This window comes from Notolepis coatsorum (assembly GCF_963971535.1).
Source record: "Notolepis coatsorum genome assembly, chromosome: 3".
Taxonomy (NCBI): Eukaryota; Metazoa; Chordata; class Actinopteri; order Aulopiformes; family Paralepididae; genus Notolepis; species Notolepis coatsorum.
The window spans coordinates 34,698,569-34,718,306 of NC_140167.1; the positions used below are offsets into that span (position 1 = coordinate 34,698,569).

Genomic DNA, 19,738 nt, shown 5'->3' on the forward strand with positions numbered 1-19,738 from the left:
TGATACGACTTTAATCTTGTGCATTTCTTCCAACAGTTCAGCCAGTATGCAGACATCAAGGTTAGGTCATCATTCATAGGCCAACAGTTTCAAATGTATCAATAATTCTGGCAATAATTCTCACAATACTGAAGTCAGTCACAGAGTTTACCTATCAAACAACCACATAAAGGATATTTGAAACAATGGGACTTCACAGACTTGCAGGGGAGGGGATCTTGAGTACATGGCATTCTGTGCAATATGAGCATATCAGGGAAGAGCTTGTGAGATGCAACTTTCAAACAGATGGACCTATTCCGAGAGACAGACTGGTATACTGTCTTCCCACACATTAACGAAGGTTACAAGGTGGAGCGAAGGGGGAAATTACTTACTTACTAAAAGGCTTACAATCAAGACAATTTACTCCTCTTTTTATTTTCTTCCGACAAGCGTCAATGTAAAGGCATCTCCATGTGCTTAATAATAACATACCCAGGTATAAAGGTCTCATATTCGTCACCATATAAAACTATTCTTTAGGACACGTTTATTTTTTAGAGATGTTGACAGAGGAGGTAATTAAAGCTTTAACAAATTGAGTGCTCAATATTTAAAGTGAGTATTGATGAGTAACATAGAACATGATTATGACTGGTTTAAAAAAAAAAAAAGCCAAAAGAAAAACAAAATACATGTTATAGAGGGGCTTCCTTAGCGTCCCTACATAAAATATAAATAGCCATAAAATAACTACAAGTCACGCAAAATAACATGAGAACAGATTTTTTTTTCTCCACATAGTATACGCTTATGATAGTAGATGAAACACAATGGCAAAAGTAAATTCTAACGGAAGGCTAAAATGGAAGACAAAATGTGCTCGGCTTTAGTCGTAGTTCCTTATCGCATCGGTACACGGACCTGGAGGCATGCGTGTGATATGCAAAACTGGTTTGGAGAAGAATTCGGATGCTCTTCGGTGACATTGCAAAAGAACCCCCATAGGCAGAGAGGCATATGACAATTGTCATCACAGGGACACAAAATGCATTGTGTGCGTGTGTAAGGAACACATTGTGAGACACAAAAGAAAAACAATCACATACACTGAATAACACATGTACACAACAAAAATGCCAACCAGTATAAGAGATAGTGAGGTTTAGTTTTTTTTTCTCCAGAGAATATACCCTCTGAATACCTAAAAGGCCATGGATCCCTCAGACTGTCATGCACGAAGTGCTGAGTTTTTTTTGTTTTTTTTTGTCCTTTTCAATACTGTACATAAATAATTTGACCCACATCTAAAATGTACACTCTTCTAGCATAGTTTCAACCACAATCGCATGGTAAATATAAAAGTATATACCAGCCATAGACATAGTAACCTGAAGGACTCTTGGCACACCAGATATCCACTATTTAGACCTAGACTTCAAATCAACTTGTGACAAACAAGACTAGCTGACTAGCAGGATATCTGGGTTTTGGCCACGATAAGCGGCAGCATTTTTACAGCTGCGAGACTTAGTGCAAAAATGAAAAAGGTTGCAATAGAGCATGCAATGGAACCAGCAGTTGTTCTGCATGGATACAAATATCCCTTTACCATTACACATCATATAACATCAGTGAAACAATGCTCAATAATAACAATTTCTTAAAACTAAAAATCAAACCAACCAACCCCCATGGGGTTCTCTCCACAAACTAAATATTGTTTAAAATGATACATTTTTTTATTTTTTATTTTTTCCCCCATGGTAGAAAAATATGTCAACACCCTTATATAACATAAAAGTAGTGATTTGTGTCAGTGAGAATAAAAATATTCACTCTGTCGGTAATCAGAGTGGAAATACAGTATCCACACTCAGTCAAGTAGCGTACATGTTCCTGCTGTTCTACAAGGCCACGCAGGAACCCTAAAATTTCTAACATCTTACATTTATTACAAAAACCTCCTTGACCCCAGATGCAGGACAGAACCGTTTGAGCGTAACAGAGGTATGGGCTGAGTGGGTAGGTGGGTGGGATGAGTGGGTAGGTAGGTGGGTGGTTGGATGGGTTAGTGAGTGGTTCTCTCTGGTGCTCTAAGGAAGGTAAAGCACCCCCCCCTCCATTAAAGGTCTCCAGGTTTCTGGCCGCAGACGGTGCAGACGCGCACGGGATGGTCCCAGCCCCGCGAGGGGACCGGCCGGCGCTCCGGGGAGCAGGCGTCGCACACACCCTGCCCACATGCACGACAGTGGTGCTTGGACAGCTTGGCAGTGAAGTGGCTTTGGCAGTTGTGGCAGGACAGGATGTCTTGGTCAGGCACCCAGTAGGCAGGACGGGCAGCATCCCTCACCAGGCCTGAGGAGAGAGACACACACACACACACACACACATTAGAAAGGAGTTTTGATTGTCATTGCTCTCTCTGTCTATCCTGACCAGCTTCTCAGTTGTGGGAAGCTAGCGTGATGTGTAGCCAGCAAGTTGAAAGTCAGTCAGCATGAAGATACATTTTGTTTTGGACTGGGGCAGAGTGGGGCAGAGAGGGGAAGACTGGGGCAGTTTGCACTTGTATATTTAATTTAACATAACTTATATAGAATTTGCGAGTCACATAAGACATTGTTATTTTTTTATCTTCCTAATTTTCTTTGTCATAGTGGTCGAAAACTATTTCACTTTCCCTCCCTGTAATGCAAAAAATTGTTTGGTCCATCACGCTGGGTCAAAGGTTTAACATCTAGCCACAGCCAGGGCGGCTGAGTGGTGCAGTGGGCAAGGCGCTCGCCACTAACGCAGGAGATGCTGGTATCGAGCCCAGCTCTCGCCGTTGCTACCGGCTTGGCCGGCCGTCATACTAACACAATTGGCAGTGTTAGAGTGGGAAAGCCGGTGGGTGGGGATTGGACGTTGTGGACAGCGACTCCTACAGGTCGGTTGGGTGACGCCGGTGCGGCGGAAACAGGAAGTATTGGGGGCAGCGTGAGCCTCCCACGCGTTACTCCTCGCCACAGAGTTCGAGCTGCTGCGGTGAAAAGATGCGACAGGCTGCCTCCTTGTGTACCGGAGGAGACACGTGATGCAAGGCTTCTATCCTCACTACAGCCGACCAGTGGGAGGCATAGTCTAGCAACGTTCAAGACAGGGGAGGGAAGAATTGGAAATACGAAATTGGGATGGGAGGAAAAATAGAAAATGGGGAGAAAAAGTAGATTAAAAAAAAAACATCTAGCCACAGCCACCCTCAAACCAGAGCTCTGTTTGGAGAAGTAGAGAATCTAATAAAAAAAAGAGACTAACACACCTGACCCTGATCCATGTACACAGAGACACCGTTGCCCAGTAGTTGGATATTCATGCCATAATGAATACTTTCATCGGTGTCGCCCCGGAGTGTTTATAACTGCAGCACCAAGTAAGAATGCTGGTTCATTATTATGTGCTGCTGCCGTGCAGTAGATGGGCATGATTAACTGTTGAGTTCAACTGAAGGTTTATTCACAAATTATTGGAGATAATTATATTTCTTTACACATACATGTATTACTTATGTATTGGAACACCAGAATGAGGTCACACCTTAGTTTTACTTAGCCTACCATATATGCTGTTATTCAATCATTAGGCCTGTTAGGCCAACAGCTAAATGCACATTCAGAACTTTTGATCAATGCAACCCAATATCCTACTACCATTGCATAGTATGCCTTTTAATTAGCTGTTGCTGTGCTATAAAATGTAAGGCTGCATTTCTATGTTTCATTGTTTGGGTCTGAATGAAGTTGAACTTGGTTGAATAGCTATAGTGGTCTATTATTTGAGATCATCTCCTCTCTGTGCACAAGCAAGACACACAGTGGGCCCGGGACAACTGTAAAATATGAATATATATATATATTTGTATGATTGATATGACAAGAGAGCAATCCCTCACCTGCCTGAACTTTCTATAAGGAAAGTTTAGCCGGCTAGACTACTCCATAACATCTTTTAGAGTTGAGACATGAAATAAGATCCCTCTGCTATTCAAAATAGTACACTCATTCCTACTGTAAACAAGCACAGCCCACCTCTGCCAGTAGAGGGCAGCCTATCCATAGTTCTGCATTCACTAGGCCATCGCCTCCTATGATGTAATAATTGTATTTAGGTCTTGTTTTGGTCAATGCTCACCAAGTGGGATGTCGATGGCGGTAGCCACAGCCCCTAGGGTGTTGGTCACTGCCTCTCCGACCTTCCTCGCCAATGTCCCACCTTCCTCTTCCTCAACCTCCGCTTCAGGCAACTCTGGACACATTAAACAGCTTCATTAAAAAGGCATAATTCACACAAATGTTAATGCTAAATGAACAAGAAGAAAAGGCATAACAGGGCCTCCTTGCCACAGCCAAGGTAGTGGGACTGGGGGAGAGTGGCATGTACCTGAGTGTGAAGCTCTCTGCTCGAAGCAGGCGTCACAGACTCGAACAGGGGCCAGACCCCAGCCCCTCTCGGGGACCACTGTGGCTTTGGAAGAGCAGCCATCGCAGAACCCCTCCCCGCAGGCACGGCAGTGATGCTTGGTGTCGTTCCCCTGGAAGACCGCACGGCACTTATAGCATGCCTTGTGTAAGAGGAAAAACAAAAACACAACAACAACACCAGTTGTTACTGACCGGGGTCTGAGAGCACACTTTGAGCTGAGCTTATCTTGTGACCTGCAAACACAGATTGTGTAATAGGCACTGAACACCAGGGAGAGGCAGTAAACACGTCCCTGATCAGGAAAGTGTTGAGTCGGCTGTTAGGGGCAGGTGGGTGACAGTGGTGGTGGTGGTGGTGGGTGGGGCTGCGCGTGTCACTCACCAGGATGAGGGAGTTGGGTTTCCAGTAGGCTGGGGCGATCTGATCCGTCAGCCAGGAGGTGACGGCCTTGGCAGGCTTGACGCTGAGCTCCGACACGGACTGGGCCACCAAGTTGACTCCATCCAACAGGCGCTGCGCCGCGTTGCTATTGTCCTTCAGGAAGCCATCAGACTGTGGAAAAGTGGAGATTTAATTCACTACACATGCAGGGAAAATGGTTTCCCTTAACGTCACGCGACGAAAGATAAGATGGAAGCAAATGCACGACAAGATGAACACGTCAAACACTGGTACATAAATAAACATGTTTACAAGGGATGAACATTATCGCCATGAAGAACCCACAAGCTTCAGTTCATAACAGCATGAGAAAGCACCTATTAGACGTCTAGACAAGTAAGTGTACAATGTCTGCGATTAATTAAGCAAAAGCTATATGAATAAATCATTGGAGAGACTACTTACCCCAGGCCATATATGCTGGATTTCAGTGCGGACCACCGTATCCACAGGGTCCTGGTTCCCAAACCAGTACTGACGACTGCGATAGATCACTCCGCAGTTTGGGCATTCAATCACATACCTTCACATACAAAAATACAGCAGCTAGAACAACATTTCTACACAGATAATACTGGTATTTGGGCCCTATATTTACATCATTTGTGGTCTAAATGACTAATAGGGACAAACTGTTTTGAAATTGGTCCAGTATTGAGCGAGATTGCGGCAGCCCACAGCTGCAATGTAATCTTTGAGGGCAAAATTTCGCTGGTCAAAGTATGTCCACTAGGTGCTTGTTTTTGCAGCTCACAGGCTCAGATTGTTATTATAAGTGTCTTCTATTTCTTACCCAAAACAGAAGTCTGCCATGCTTTCATATGTACTGGACCAATTCCAAAACCTTTGGTCCCCGTTAGTCATTTTAGACCCCAAATAATGGAAGAATAGGGCCCAGGTTTTAAAATACCCTTTAATAAATATAAATATAGTCTGCAGTATAATCTGTAATATCTGAAGTATGATATTCTAGAAGACAGCTAGGTTAGTGGGACAGGAAATCCTGATTTCAGGTCCAGGCGCGCGGACCACCAATGCAAAAATTAGAGCACGTAAAAGGTAGCGGTAACACAAGCCTTACCCCTGTCCCACTACCCACGACCCTTGTGGTCATTCCAATGCTGGTACTCACCCAGACCAGGCATACTTGGCAAGACCCAACCATGGAGAGTCGGAGGAGGCCGAGGTCTTTGGAACTACCATCACCTCCTTCCCCCCTTCATAGCAAGCCTAGAGTGACAGAACACAGTGATGTAGACTTCAGAGTCGTCATGGAGCAGGGATTAAGGATGAACTGTTACAGACACCGGCATCAAATACCATTCAAATACAACACAAAACACAATTTAGAGGAAGTGCGAGCAAAGCGAGACGATATTTCTCTTTGTGTTGTATCTGAACGTACTATTAGAAATCACCCTCCTTGGGGCGGTCAGGTGGCGTAGCGGAGATTGCGTTCGTCACCAAACGCCGGAGACACTGGATTCGCCTATTCGAATCCAGCTCACAGCTCCGGCGTTGTCACCAGCTTGGCTGGCCGTTCACACTAATACAATTGGCAGTATTAGAGGGTGGGAAAGCTGGCGGGGTGGGTCCGGGTCGTTGTAAACAGCGACTCCTACAGTTCGGTCGGGGCGCCTGCTCAGCGCGGATAGGATCTAAGGGGGGTAGTGTGATCCTTCCACACGTTACACCCTCTCAGTGAGAGTCTGCGCTGCCAGGTGAAAATAAGCGGTTGATTGGCTAGATGTGTGTCGGAGGAAGCACGTGATAGCCTCCACTCTCCCAGACCGACTGTGGGGGGTAAGTGCACAGCGACCAGGAAGGGGATTGGGAATTGGCATAACGACTAACATTGGGATGGGAGAAAATCTGAGGAAAAAGGAGGGGGGGAAAAGACCAATAAAAAAAAAAAATCACCCTCCTTATGAAACGCAAGACCAAGAGCCATATGTGTAAGAAATCCAAGCAACTTGATTTTCTGCATTTCTGGACATCAATCTCTTCAATCTCCTTAATGGGGAAATGTGTACTATATCTCAATCATTTTCATCAAACAGCCCCAAACTAATGGTCTATAAGTCTACATAAAAAACAATAGAATCCGCACACACTGTAGTGATCAATGCACACAAAGTTGATCGCAATAAATACAGCGGGAGCCAGTCTTAACAGTGTGTGGATTCTATTCTTTGTTATGCTGATCTTCTGTTTGTCCTGCACCTGATCACCAGAGTGGATGTGCATGCTCTGCTTTTCCACCATATGTCTACATTCTCAGTCAAAGCAGCAGATCTGTACTCGGCTGGTAGTTAAAACGTTTGGGACAGGCTAAAGCGGTGATTCAGACTCGGATTGTTTGAGCCGCCCGACTTACCTTACAGGTGTAAATGCGATTGTCATACTGGATGGAGTAGCGGCAGCGGTGCTTGGCCTCGTGGCACACGCCTTCCCCCAAGTGGTTCATGCTGTTCTTGCAGCCGGAGCTGGAGCCAAGAGCAACAACATAGCCATGTTAGTTTATTCACCAGACAGATTAGACATACAGGGTTTGTCTCCTTGACATTGGTGCAGGGATGGGGCGTTAATGATCCAATCGGACAACAATTTGGTTTGGTTCCAATGACTTAGGCAGCCATTTTATATAGCATAATGCACTGTAAGAAAAAAAGCTGCAAGAAAACGGTAAATGTCTGGCATCAATGGTTGCCAAATACTTACTGTCAAATTACAGTAAAATCAAATACATTTACAGATTACAACCTTTATTTAATGGTTAATATTTTGATAAAAGGTAATTTACTGTATTTGTATGGCATTTACACTTTGATTGCCACGCAGTATGCCCATCCTTATGCCCAGTCTGCCAGCGCTGTAACCCTATGGAGATGTTTACCTTCTTTGCAGGGCTATAACTTTTTAAATATTATAGCTATATCAACATTACTATGGCCCATTCAACATCGGGTATCTATCGTTCCGGATGTGGGAACGTTATATTTTTTCATTCATACATTGTTGTGTTAATACCGTCGAGAATATAAGTATGTTTTTAAGGTTTTCTGCAGTAATTCCTAAAACGCGAGTTATAGGCCCTGACGCATATGATAGATTATCGATTGGCGTTTCTTTCCTATACACGCTATATTAAAAAATTCAAATGTACCGGTATATGATCGGTATACATTATGCTTCATCATGCGTGAAGGAAAGGGGGGGGGGGGGGTCGTTTATAATTCCTTGATCGTCAGTAACGGCTTTATTTAGTATGGATTGATATGTTGATCAGATGTATTGCCGTGAAATGAATAAACAATCGGGCTGAAAATAACGTTATATTCCTCTTACCGTTCGCCGATGACTGGAAAAGAAATATTCCAATTATTTGACGTCGATCTGCTAGATCCATTTCCCGTTTGTATGACGCAATAAACGCCGAAATCATATTGATTATTGCGTTTCAAAAGCGATCCCATGCACTCGAGTGTTTGTCTGGATCCACGTAACAAGATATTACTGCCGGAGGGATTTCCTCGATGCACCGAGCACCACTTCCGGTTTGCTAACAAACACTGTAATATTAGTTTAATAATACACGTTACATAATACATGTTAGTTTGTTTACTTACTCGCACATGCACAAATAGTCGGTCTCGGTCTCATTCTCTTTTCTGTTTGTCGATGGTTTGGTTCACCCAGTCTTTTCACAATATTCCACCACATTGTAACGTTAGCTAACTGTCTGTAAAGTAAACTATGGATGAGTCGGTCGCACTAACCAGTTGAGCTATTAACGTTAACAGCGTTCGGTCAGCTGTCACACACGGAAGCAACACGACGCGCGCGATAGTAGGGCGAAGTGGATGGGCCAATGGAATGAGCACACTGTGCGCACCCAGTCCTCGTGGGAGTTGTAGTATTATATAGTATCACCTGGATTCACTTAATTATTCCAGATGCCTTTTGTAGACTTCAATGTTTTTCATAGAAAAAAAAGGCACCCTGTTGGCGGGAAGAATGACGCATTTACCCGCCAATGACGAATTCTACCCGCATTGGGCAGGTGGGCAGGTGTCAATGTCAAGCCCTGCGCACAACGCATGGCGGGCAATAACGAGTATACTCGTTTTTGGCGTCCAATGTGTTAAAGTAGAAAAACAAAAGTAATCTGTAAAATAATACAGTGAATTTCCCGTGAAAAAACATAATTCTTTCACAGTGTACCGTACATTTTGAGCACAGTGCAATTCAATTAGATGAGACAGAGTTCAATACTTGCATCAGAAGTGTACTAGGCATGCGAATGTAATGAGACTGATTCAGTCGGCAATAACTGGAATGTGCAATTAAAACCTCACATGATGCATGGTATTAGTTATGCTCATAGATTAATTGAATAGACAAACACATTAATTACGATTAATTTGCTGATCAATTTTACAGATCAATGAAGCTGCATTCTCATATTCATATAGGCACAACACAATGCACTGGTTATTTCTCACTACCCTAACTATTATCGTAGGCAACAGGACCTCATCAGATAGTGCAAGACATAGGATAAACAGTAGAGTAGACTATACATACAGTACAACTATGTTCTGTACTATGTATATTGATATTTTAGCAGCATGGCATACCATTTGGTTATAGCTAGGCAAGGTAGTAGTAGTAGTAGTAGTAGTAGTAGTAGTAGTAGTAGTAGTAAAGTAGTAGTAGTAGTAGTAAATTAGTAGTAGTAGTAAAGTAGTAGCAGTAGTAAAGTAGTAGTAGTAGTAGTAAAGTAGTAGTAGTGCAGCAGCAGCAATGCGATGGAAGAAGTGAGATGTAGCTAACTGAGATGTAGCTAACTGAGCTGAATGATGAAAAAAGAAAGAGATGCACTGACCCGCAGCTGAGGCAGAGGCAGGAACAGGTGAAGTATTCATCTGGGAAGAAACAGTTCTGGACAACAAGCTCATCTGCAATATCTCCATTGAAGCGCTCACTCAGGGCCTGGGTGGAAGAGAGGCACCATCCAGCAGCCATTAGATATAGTGAGAAAATGTAAACATCACAATGAAGAACACTAACTGACCCAGCGCTTCATACAGCATAAACCTTAAAGGACCACTTCACCAATTTTCAACCTTGTCTCCATATGAATTAGAGATAGTGTGGGAAAACGTGTGTGGTTTTCGCCAATGTTCTCTGTGTCTCTGGGGTGCAGCAGCAAAATGTGGTGCTCTTCCGGTGGTCTCCTCCTCTGGGTAGCCAGGGGGCGTGGTCTAGGTGCCACTATTCCAAACAACATGTCAATGTTCTAGCTTTGTTTTCAACAGCGGAAAATGGCATCCCAAAATATTAGTACAGATAATTTTATGGACATGGATACATTTGACAGTGTTTTGGCTGACAGTGTTTCGGCCCAAATGATGCAACGGAGAGAGGCAGAGGCTGCTGCTACAAGCCGAGCAACAGGACACATCAGCCGGCAGAGGACCATGCAGACAGAGCCTGCTGAGAGTAAACAGCAACTGGAGGTCTTTGTACAGAAGCTAGCAAAGAGGAATAGCCCCATGGCTTTTCTCTTACCATGGATTAGGGCTGAATTAACCTTCGTTCGTTACGTTGGCGTTCGAATTCTAAATCAACATTAGAATTTGTTTTATGTGTCTATTCATTCTGTTTATACCAATGGGATTTTTCTTCACGGTTGCAGATAAAGATTAGGCTACACTAATATTATACTATTATAGTATATGACTCGTATTTTAATAAAACATTTATCATAAATGATGTAGCCTATCTGCATCCACTTGGCACTCCATCAAGACATCACCATCACTTTCGTACCAACCGTGCCCTTGTTGGATTATTTATGTTGACGAAACTGATGAGTTATATTCATTAAAGAAAGTTGATTTAATAAAAGAACAAATTTAATCAGATTAATCACTTTATTCAAATTGAGGATTTAGTTTGAGGATATTTTATATAAATTATAATTTTTTTTTTATATTGATATTCTTTTTGATTTTATATATATATAAATAAATTGTAATTAAAAACTAAGGTTCGAATGTCCGTTCGAAAAACCCTGACAAAGTTTGAAGCCCAAAAACAGGCTTCGGGGACAGCTAGACTTAGTTATAAGTTATAGCCGGACAGGTAAGAGTTGTATAAAAAGCTAATACAGCTCACTTACGGAGGCTGACAGAATAATTGTAAACGCTGTTGATAACATTAGCGTGTGGTAGCAGCCTGTTGGTAGTGTGTGTGTGTGTGTGTGTGTGTGTGTGTGTGTGTGTGTGTGTGTGTGTGTGTGTGTGTGTCTGTGTGTTGCTGCCTGCATTGAAGACAGCACATAACGTGAGAGGCTGTTTTGATTGCTCAAATTGGTGTCAGACTTATACTTTCCAGTGAGCTGCCTTGGAACTAACATGATTGTAGTGCTGATAATTATAGATAAAAGACGGCGAAATTCCAGCTGACGATGTTACTGTATGTATTCAATAGCTAAGTTAGCTATCTGGCGCTAGTCTCCAGGCTGTGTTTGCCTGTTCGATTCTAGCTGACAAGGTGAATAACGTTAGTAGAGGAGAGCTCTATTTTCATAGTCGGAATGACATTTTAATAGACTTTGATATTTGAATAGACTTTGGCACTTGATATGTAGATAAATGTGCATAATGTAACATTACAACATCATTTCTAAACTACTTGTTGAGCTGGCTGGGTGACAAAATACTTGAACCTCGGATACTACAAATTGAAACATGTTGAAATCAATGATTAAATTTAAAGGTGCACTATGTAGTTTTGTGAGAGTCAGAATAATAACAGTGAATAATTTCTAAGGTATATTTTCATACCTGAATAAACAAACTGCCCTCAGAGGATAAATTGGATCCTGGAACACTGTTTGAAGCTAGAAAGCTACCTGAAAAGTTACAATTTCCTTGCTCTCATTTACAAAGGTAGGGCCCTCAATTCTGTTAACAGACATATTCTAGGCTTACGTTTGGTTCACAGTGCCTAAAAAATATTTATTTATGATGACATAAGAATGATTTTAAGAATGATTCTAAGAATTACAGTATACATCTTTTGCAGGCCAACAAATCCCCCTTCCTCCAAAACTGCATAGTGCACCTTTAAAAAAGGTACTGTATATCAATTGTTATTCTAAGACAGCCACAGTGCTTGCTTTCCAGTTGGAAAGCTCGGAGGCCAGCTGGTTGATGAGCTACGTGCAGCCCCTACCTACAGCCCCTACCTACAGCCCCCACATGCAGCCCCTACCTGCAGCCCCTACCTGCAGCCCCTACATGCAGCCCCTACCTGCAGCCCCAACGTGCAGCCCCTACCTGCAGCCCCTACATGCAGCCCCTACATGCAGCCCCTACCTGCAGCCCCTACATGCAGCCCCTACCTGCAGCCCCTACATGCAGCCCTGCAGCCCCTACGTGCAGCCCCTGCATGCAGCCCCTACCTGCAGACCTGCAGCCCCAACATGCAGCCCCTACCTGCAGCCCCTACATGCAGCCCCTACCTGCAGCCCCTACCTGCAGCCTCAACATGCAGCCCCTACCTGCAGCCCCTACATGCAGCCCCTACCTGCAGCCCCTACCTGCAGCCCCTACATGCAGTCCCTACCTGCAGCCCCTACCTGCAGCCCCTACCTGCAGCCCCTACCTGCAGCCCCTACATGCAGCCCCTACCTGCAGGGCTTTAAAGATGACCAGAGGGGTCCGCGGGGAGCGGGCGGCGTTGTTATCCAGGAGCAGCTCCAGGTTGTTCTGCAGGCCACCAAAGTTGGTAGGGGGACTGAGGGTCTGGGTGCCCTGGTACTGGACAGAGCTGAAGGCCTCTGGGACACGGCCAAGCTTCCTGAAGCGCTCCACTAGCAGCCGGTCTATGGACTCAGATGGCTTGTCTGTAACGGACATACACAAAGGGTTAAATGACAAGTGGTCCTGCAGCTCAGAGGGCAGCACTAACACTCATAGATTTTCTTGGTCGATTCTGATTTCCGATTACTTTTAAAAGTCTGAGCTGCCAATTCTGATTCTGAAATTGACAGCATACACAAACAATTTTCAACTTTTCTTTAACACAATGGACGCCAGACCCGAGTCGGGTTAACTCGCCATCGCTTGAGCGCCAAACCCGAGAAAACTCGGATTTTAGTCGTTATTTCTTTTATTCGCTATATCCATTCATAATTCATCCATCCAGCCTGGTGTTATCATTGGGAATGGCTCTGAGATCGCAAACGGCCAATACCGCCGCCTAACGCCTTGTGGCCGGTATTGCACATCATTGGAAACCCTCTGGCTTGGGCTGTACGTCGATCTAAGAAGTCCGGTCCAGGTTTTCCTTCTCGGGCATGAGTAACGTTTATAACACATGGATTGGGGACACTCGAGCACCGCCGGTTCATGTGTTTTGATGGATAACGTTGGACACACGATCGCGATCAGTATTTGGAATGGCGATCAGATAATTGGATTATTGTTTTTGCAGTACATCATAGACAAGGTAAGGACTATATATTATCAATCTTGTGTTGATCCGATCATTTGCCCCCGCGATCGCAGCATGTGTCTGTGGTGTGTGTGTTGGCCGTGTCCCGTTGGTTGCGATCTTTCCCCGCCTCCCCCCTTTCATGCATCGATGATGAAACATAATACCGATAATCTAGCGTTGATTTCAGATTGATCATTGATCCAGGCGAGGAGTGGCACGATTTATAGTGGAATGCAGTAAAGCGCTGTTTGGCGGAGTTTCCTGGGATTACACAGAATCACTCTAGAACTATACTCATATTCACCACGGTATAAAAATTATCTGTTTTTCGCATGTTGACCGAAATAAACTCACTGACAATCGACGTTGTTATTAGATCCATAGCTATCATATTTAATATAGGTTTAGCACTGCAAACACCAGAATATATCCCCATTGAACAGAGTGCTGGCACACAACGGCCCAACGCCCATAGCGACCCCTGGCACTGAAAGTGTTCATGGAAAATTCTGAATAAAACATTGACTACTGGACCAGCGGGCTGAGTGGGGTTTGTAATAGATAATTGCAGAATAATGCAAAACCAGAATAAAGAGATTTGAGAAAAAAGAAAAAAACACAAACAAATCCTAAAAAATAAAACACATAAACAAAACAACCAATACTTTGTGTAAGCAGGTTTATGGCATCGGTGGTGCCTCAAGTCTAGCCAGTTGAAGAGATTACCAGTAGTCCCGTGGCCGTGCCACTGACTTTGATTGACAGCCTAGTGTGATACGCTAGACCCATTCTGCCATGCTGCATGCACTGTTTACTGGACTAATCAAGGTGAAAGGGGATCTTAGTAGCTCCTGGAGACGTTTTAGTTGAAGAGCCATAGGTCTATTTTACCTTGCAATCTTAAAAAAATCATTGCAGCTATGTACAACAATTTGCTTTGTTAGATAGCTAGCTAATGTAACAAGCTAATGTTGTTAGCGACTCAAGAGCATGGAAAAACACAGGAGTGGAAGGGAGGAGATACTGACATGTTGCTAAATCTTCAACCAATTCTGGTCATAGCTGCCTTTGGCCTTAGATTGCCAGCTTTGCGTCTTCTTCACTCACACACAGTGAACTTGTTGTTGTCGTGCAACATTAAATTTGACCGGCACAGAATGTGCTCTACTGGCCATTGCTTAATAAGCCCCCCAGCGCAATCGACCGGATGGCCAATTGACCAGTGCACTGTAAGGCACTTTAGATACAAGTGTCCACCAAATGGGATGTTTTTTTGGTTAAATGGCAGCACCTACAATAAATGGATATTCTTCTAGTCTGGGACTATTGGCACATCTATGGCATAAAAGATCAGATATAGCCTATAGCATACACAGGCCTCAGACTCTAAGGATGCTTCAATATTGCTACTGGAAATATAAGACATTGCCCAGACTGACTGGAAATACTTGAGGCACCACATAGAAATGTTATTGATCATTGCTATTGCTATCTATAAAGATATTATGTTAATAAATAGTATATATAATAATAATTATTGATATTATAGATAATATCACGTAGTTAGATATTATAACCATATTAAATACTTAAAGATTAATAACAATAACATATAAGAATACTTAGTTGTTTGTTCATTCATAGAATATTAAATATGAAACTGGAATTTGCACCATCACCAGCCTACATTTGTGACGGTTCTGTTCTGTCCAAAAAGCAGTGTTTATGTTGTTTTTCACAACATGCTGGAATGCTGCTAGCTACTCCCAGTGCTGTGGAAGGTGTCAGAGTCAGCGATGCGAGGCACTTTAGGCTGACACTGGCTAAACCTGTAATTATTTGTTAGTTTAACCCTCAATTTACTATAAAAACATTCCCCTTTGTCCCGGCTGCTGAGGCTGACCTATATGCATAGTGACACAGCAGCAATACCATGTCCCCAACATTCGTATGGACACATTCATTTATTTATTCTTTTGTGGTATGTGTCACGTCATGTCTTATTTTTTTTTATAATACCATAATGTCATGCTGCTGTGGTCTTTATTGAGTGTAAGCTGTCATGTCATGTGCAATGCCCCACCTTACCTTTGTGATTATATATACACTGTAGGGCTTCATTTCTTTATTTGTATTCCCCCTGTGCCTGACATGGGTGCCAATGTTTACAATCACTTACCTAATGATGTGTTTATTATCTCATATTATCATGACAACCAATAAAGGGAAGCCAGTTCTCATTAAATACACCTGTGTATGTGCACTGATATGCGTCCTGATGAAGGCAGTAAATCATCAATGCAGTGGTGTGTTTTCTAAAACTCTGACACATGCATTAGCCAAATTAACATAGGCTTTTTTAATTTCGTAGGAGAGAGTACCTTGGATGTTTGGGGATTTGACACTACTGAAACTGCCTTACTCTACAAAAAGCGCCTCTTGCCTCCACATATAGTCTAAGCCAGGGTTTCAGAAAGTAGCACCCCGGGGGACAGATTTGGTCATCCACAACATAATTTTTGACCCTTGAACCAATGGGTTCGTTCCACAAGTAGATGTGGTCTATTTTGATGCAATTTAAGTATTTGAGGAGGGATTTTTAAACTAACTTGAGCATTACAAGGTACACCCTGGCATTAGACCTAAGACACTATCATTAACTTGTTATATTTTTTCAATGTCCCCCTCCCCCCACACACACATATTATTCAGAGTAATAATACCATTGAGAATTAACACCTCTACACTCACCTGACCCCAGCAGCTCGGTGTGGACTGTCTCATGGAAGATGACCACCGCGGGACCCAGGGTGGACAGAGGGACATCCAGGCCACAGCGGGTCGCCGTCGCCTTCAGCTCCTTGGCGAAGTGCCTCAGGTAGGCTTCAGACGCGTCGCCAAGGAACTTGAAGAGGTCGTCGTGGAGACGGTCGGTATGGGTGCGATAGATGATGAGGTCGGAGATGGCGAGCACCTTGAGCAAGAGCCGAGTCCTCTGGCCCTGGTTGCAACTGTTCCCCAGCAGGCCCTCTGTATCAATGACCACCACACGGTGGATGGGGTCCATAGCTGCCCACACCCCCACCGTACAGGACTGCTGTGCGGGGGACGTCTTGAACACCTCCCTTCCCATGAAGAACGTGTGGTTCAGGGTGTGGGATTTGCCCTCTCCTGTGTTCCCAAAGATGGACACCACCTTCAACAGTCGCTCAGGCTCACAGTTCAACTTCTTCACAAAGGCAGCTTCGTCTTTTATCTGAGAGACAAAATAAGAAGTTATTTTTTGTGCTAAAATTAGCAAAGATTACAACCAAGGAACACGTTTATAATTGTACTGTTTTTGCATCACTCACTTGCATCTCCTCATTCTCGTCAACCATGAGAAAACTGGAGACATTCTCCAATAGTTTTTCTGTCTGAGCTTTGGTCTCGTCGACTGTTGGGACAGAGGGCTGGACAGAGGGCTGAACAGAGGGCTGGACAGAGGGCTGAACAGAGGGCTGGACAGAGTTGACCACAGCAGGTTTACATGGTAGAGGATACGAGGTGAGCTGGTGTCTTTTTTTGCTACCTCCACTGTGGGTTCGTTTCTGACAGTCTTGGCACAAGTTAACTTTGCAGTTCTGGCAACGGACTACTGACCTGTGCCGTTTGTCACTTTCTGAGCCTCCATTACCTCCTTTGCAGTTGTCACAGTAAGGAACATGGCCAGGCCCTATCTGGACCCTCTCATGGGTCTTGAGGTGCTCCTGACTGTGGAGCTCGAGCTCACAGCGGATGCACTGCAAGCTTTTACACTCATCGCACTCAAACGCAGCCTCCTCAGAGCCACCACAGGCATAACTCTCTTGACATATTAGACTAGTATTGACTCCCTTTTCTGTAGATGATGAGCCATGTCCACTCATCGTTTCTATCGAGGGAGACTTGAACACAGTGTAACACTAACTGGAACAGCTTGGACTACAGAGCCAACTATTTCCAATAGCAGTGAATACTAATTGCATACATATACACGTGTTGCAAATGTGTGCTTTATGAGGATGCACTCAATCGACAATCAAACTCAACTTGGCAATAGAGACCTTATAACAGCTGCATGGTATTAGTTCAAACCTCTACAGATGCAAGAGGTCCCCAGGAATGATAGAGCTTATCAATGCAATTTCAGCAGCAGCATGAATTTTAAACACTTATTGGCTGATGTTTTTGTTTTGATTTGTTATAATGCAAATACACAGTGACTCACTAAATTATGCAATGAGGCGGGGTCAATCTTATCCTAAAGCTAACCCAGTCCGATTTTTCAGCAGTCTTTTGTGACTGATGATTGGTTCGTGAAAACAAAGTATCTTAGCTGTAACATTATAGTTAGTTGCCAAAAGGCGTCAAACATAAATACTGTGTCCAAGTGTAATGTTGGCTATTTTGGCAAAAAATATATACAGAAATTAGTGCGGGTAGTAGCTACCGGCAGCAACACAATGAATTATCCCTGAAAGATTAATGTGCATATGTTAGCCAACAACAACAACAGGCTAGCTAGCAAGCTGAGACTCTCAGTGGCTAGCTACAAGCAAACTCGATAGCTGAATTTGCATACTAGGATAAACACTCACAGCGAGTTTCGCTGGACAAAATCCAGACAGAAAGGTATTATTGGCTAGCCCCAGCAGTTGCTATTCGTCCAATCGAGGTAACATTACCTAGCAGTTTGGCAACTCAGCTAGCCTGAATATCAACAATAACAGCGGCCACTTGCTGTCAAATGTTCGGATATCCTCGGCCGTCTGTACAATAAAAGGCAGCACGCGAAGAAAGTGGGCACCAGTCCGTTTGAAGAGTCTTTAAAAAGTGTTATTGCATTACTATCCTTCCGAGCAGTGTCATTGTTTTGTTCATCAGCCCCCTCCTTGGCAGATTTCTCTAGCTACGTTATTTTGTTGCCAGGTCGGATCAGCTGATCAGATTATTTTCAGTCAGTCACAGGGTCAGAGGAGGGCAACATGAGTTCATGGGAATTGTAGTTCTATATCTTTCTAGCACCCCCACAGCATTCATTCATACTCCCCCCCAGCTCTCTCCTCCCCGATTTCAGAATCCCGGAAGTGTTGCGGTCGTCTATGTGGAACGTTCAACATTCATTCGCGCGTCGTCTCGCGTCGTTCAGACTCCGTTGGCAATCTGCGCATGCGTATGGGGAGTAGGTGCTGAAAAGGAGACTTTAGCTCGGCCGATTTAGTTCTGATTGATTAGGAATGGGTCGCGCAGTGTTCAGGAGATTCAGGCGCATACAAGTCTATTCGATCATGTCTCTATCACCCCCAGAGCCGTATCTGCAATCAATCACTTACATCAAGGCTCTCATCCACATTCATTCATTTGCTCCCCCCACTATCTCCTCCCCGATTTCAGAATCCCGGAAGTGTTGCGGTGGTCTATGGATACTTTTACAGTACGTGCTCTGATTGATTGATTGATTGATTGAAAACTGTATTAACAGATTGCAGAATGGGTACAGTACAGTGTACAGCTCAATACATACAATTGTTAAGGGGATGCAGACCAGAGAAAGACTTTCGTCTTGTTTACATCAGATGACATACCAGATTTGCAAATACAGTAGTTTGTGATACAAAAAGAGTCCAGAAAAGAGAGTATATACATTTGATGTAGAAACTGTACATTGGAGGTCGGGTAGGTGGGGCTGGGTGGGTGGGGGGGACTGTACATTGGAGGTGGTTGGGGTTGGGGGGGCACTGTTAGCTGTCAACCATCCGGTTTTTCCCGGGATTGTCGCGTATTTCAACCTTCCTTCCCGCCGTCATCCCGTTCCCGTATTTATCCCGTTTTTATTTTTTATTTTTTTATTTTTACAAAATGGCTGCAATTGCCCTCCGTGACGACAGGTGGCAGCAGTGTAGATTAGAACGTTAGCACAGGAAGTCAGACCGGAAGACGGTTGCGACCCTAAGAAGAAGAAGAAAAACAGCGACCGGCTAAAGGAGGGGTTTAGCACAAACTGTATTACATTCTACACCTACCTACCTAAAAAGGCAGAGAAGTGAAACCGGCAAAGTGGGGTTGTTCCCGGAGAGCTCACTCTCGGCCGTGGTTTCTCAGTGTATAATGTATGGTGCTCTCCCTCAACATGCAAGTATGAGACAACACCATTCTTTAGTCCAAATAATACCCTACTTTATACTATATTATTGTCATTCGTTTAATGTAAAGTCAGTCTTACATTGGCACTGCTTTAACTTTGCATTTACCCATAATCCATTGCTGTATTAGACCCATGTGCCAGTATATCTTATAACATTGTGTAGCAGTCTGGAAA

At 43.7% G+C, this 19,738-nt stretch overlaps 1 protein-coding gene across 1 annotated transcript; it reads right to left on the reverse strand.

Annotated features, from left to right (window-relative positions):
• Positions 1–11: 11 nt before the first annotated feature.
• LOC311225569 (zinc finger FYVE domain-containing protein 1-like) lies at positions 12–18,288 on the reverse strand. The gene is made up of 11 exons (XM_084310918.1): positions 16,752–18,288; positions 16,150–16,654; positions 12,591–12,805; positions 9,776–9,882; positions 7,265–7,373; positions 6,020–6,117; positions 5,293–5,410; positions 4,828–4,998; positions 4,405–4,585; positions 4,156–4,269; positions 12–2,340 (listed from the first exon to the last, which is right to left on the reverse strand). The coding sequence occupies exons 1-11, from the start codon at positions 17,304–17,306 to the stop codon at positions 2,108–2,110; spliced, it is 2,406 nt and encodes an 801-aa protein (XP_084167044.1). The 5' UTR covers positions 17,307–18,288; the 3' UTR covers positions 12–2,107.
• Positions 18,289–19,738: the final 1,450 nt, after the last annotated feature.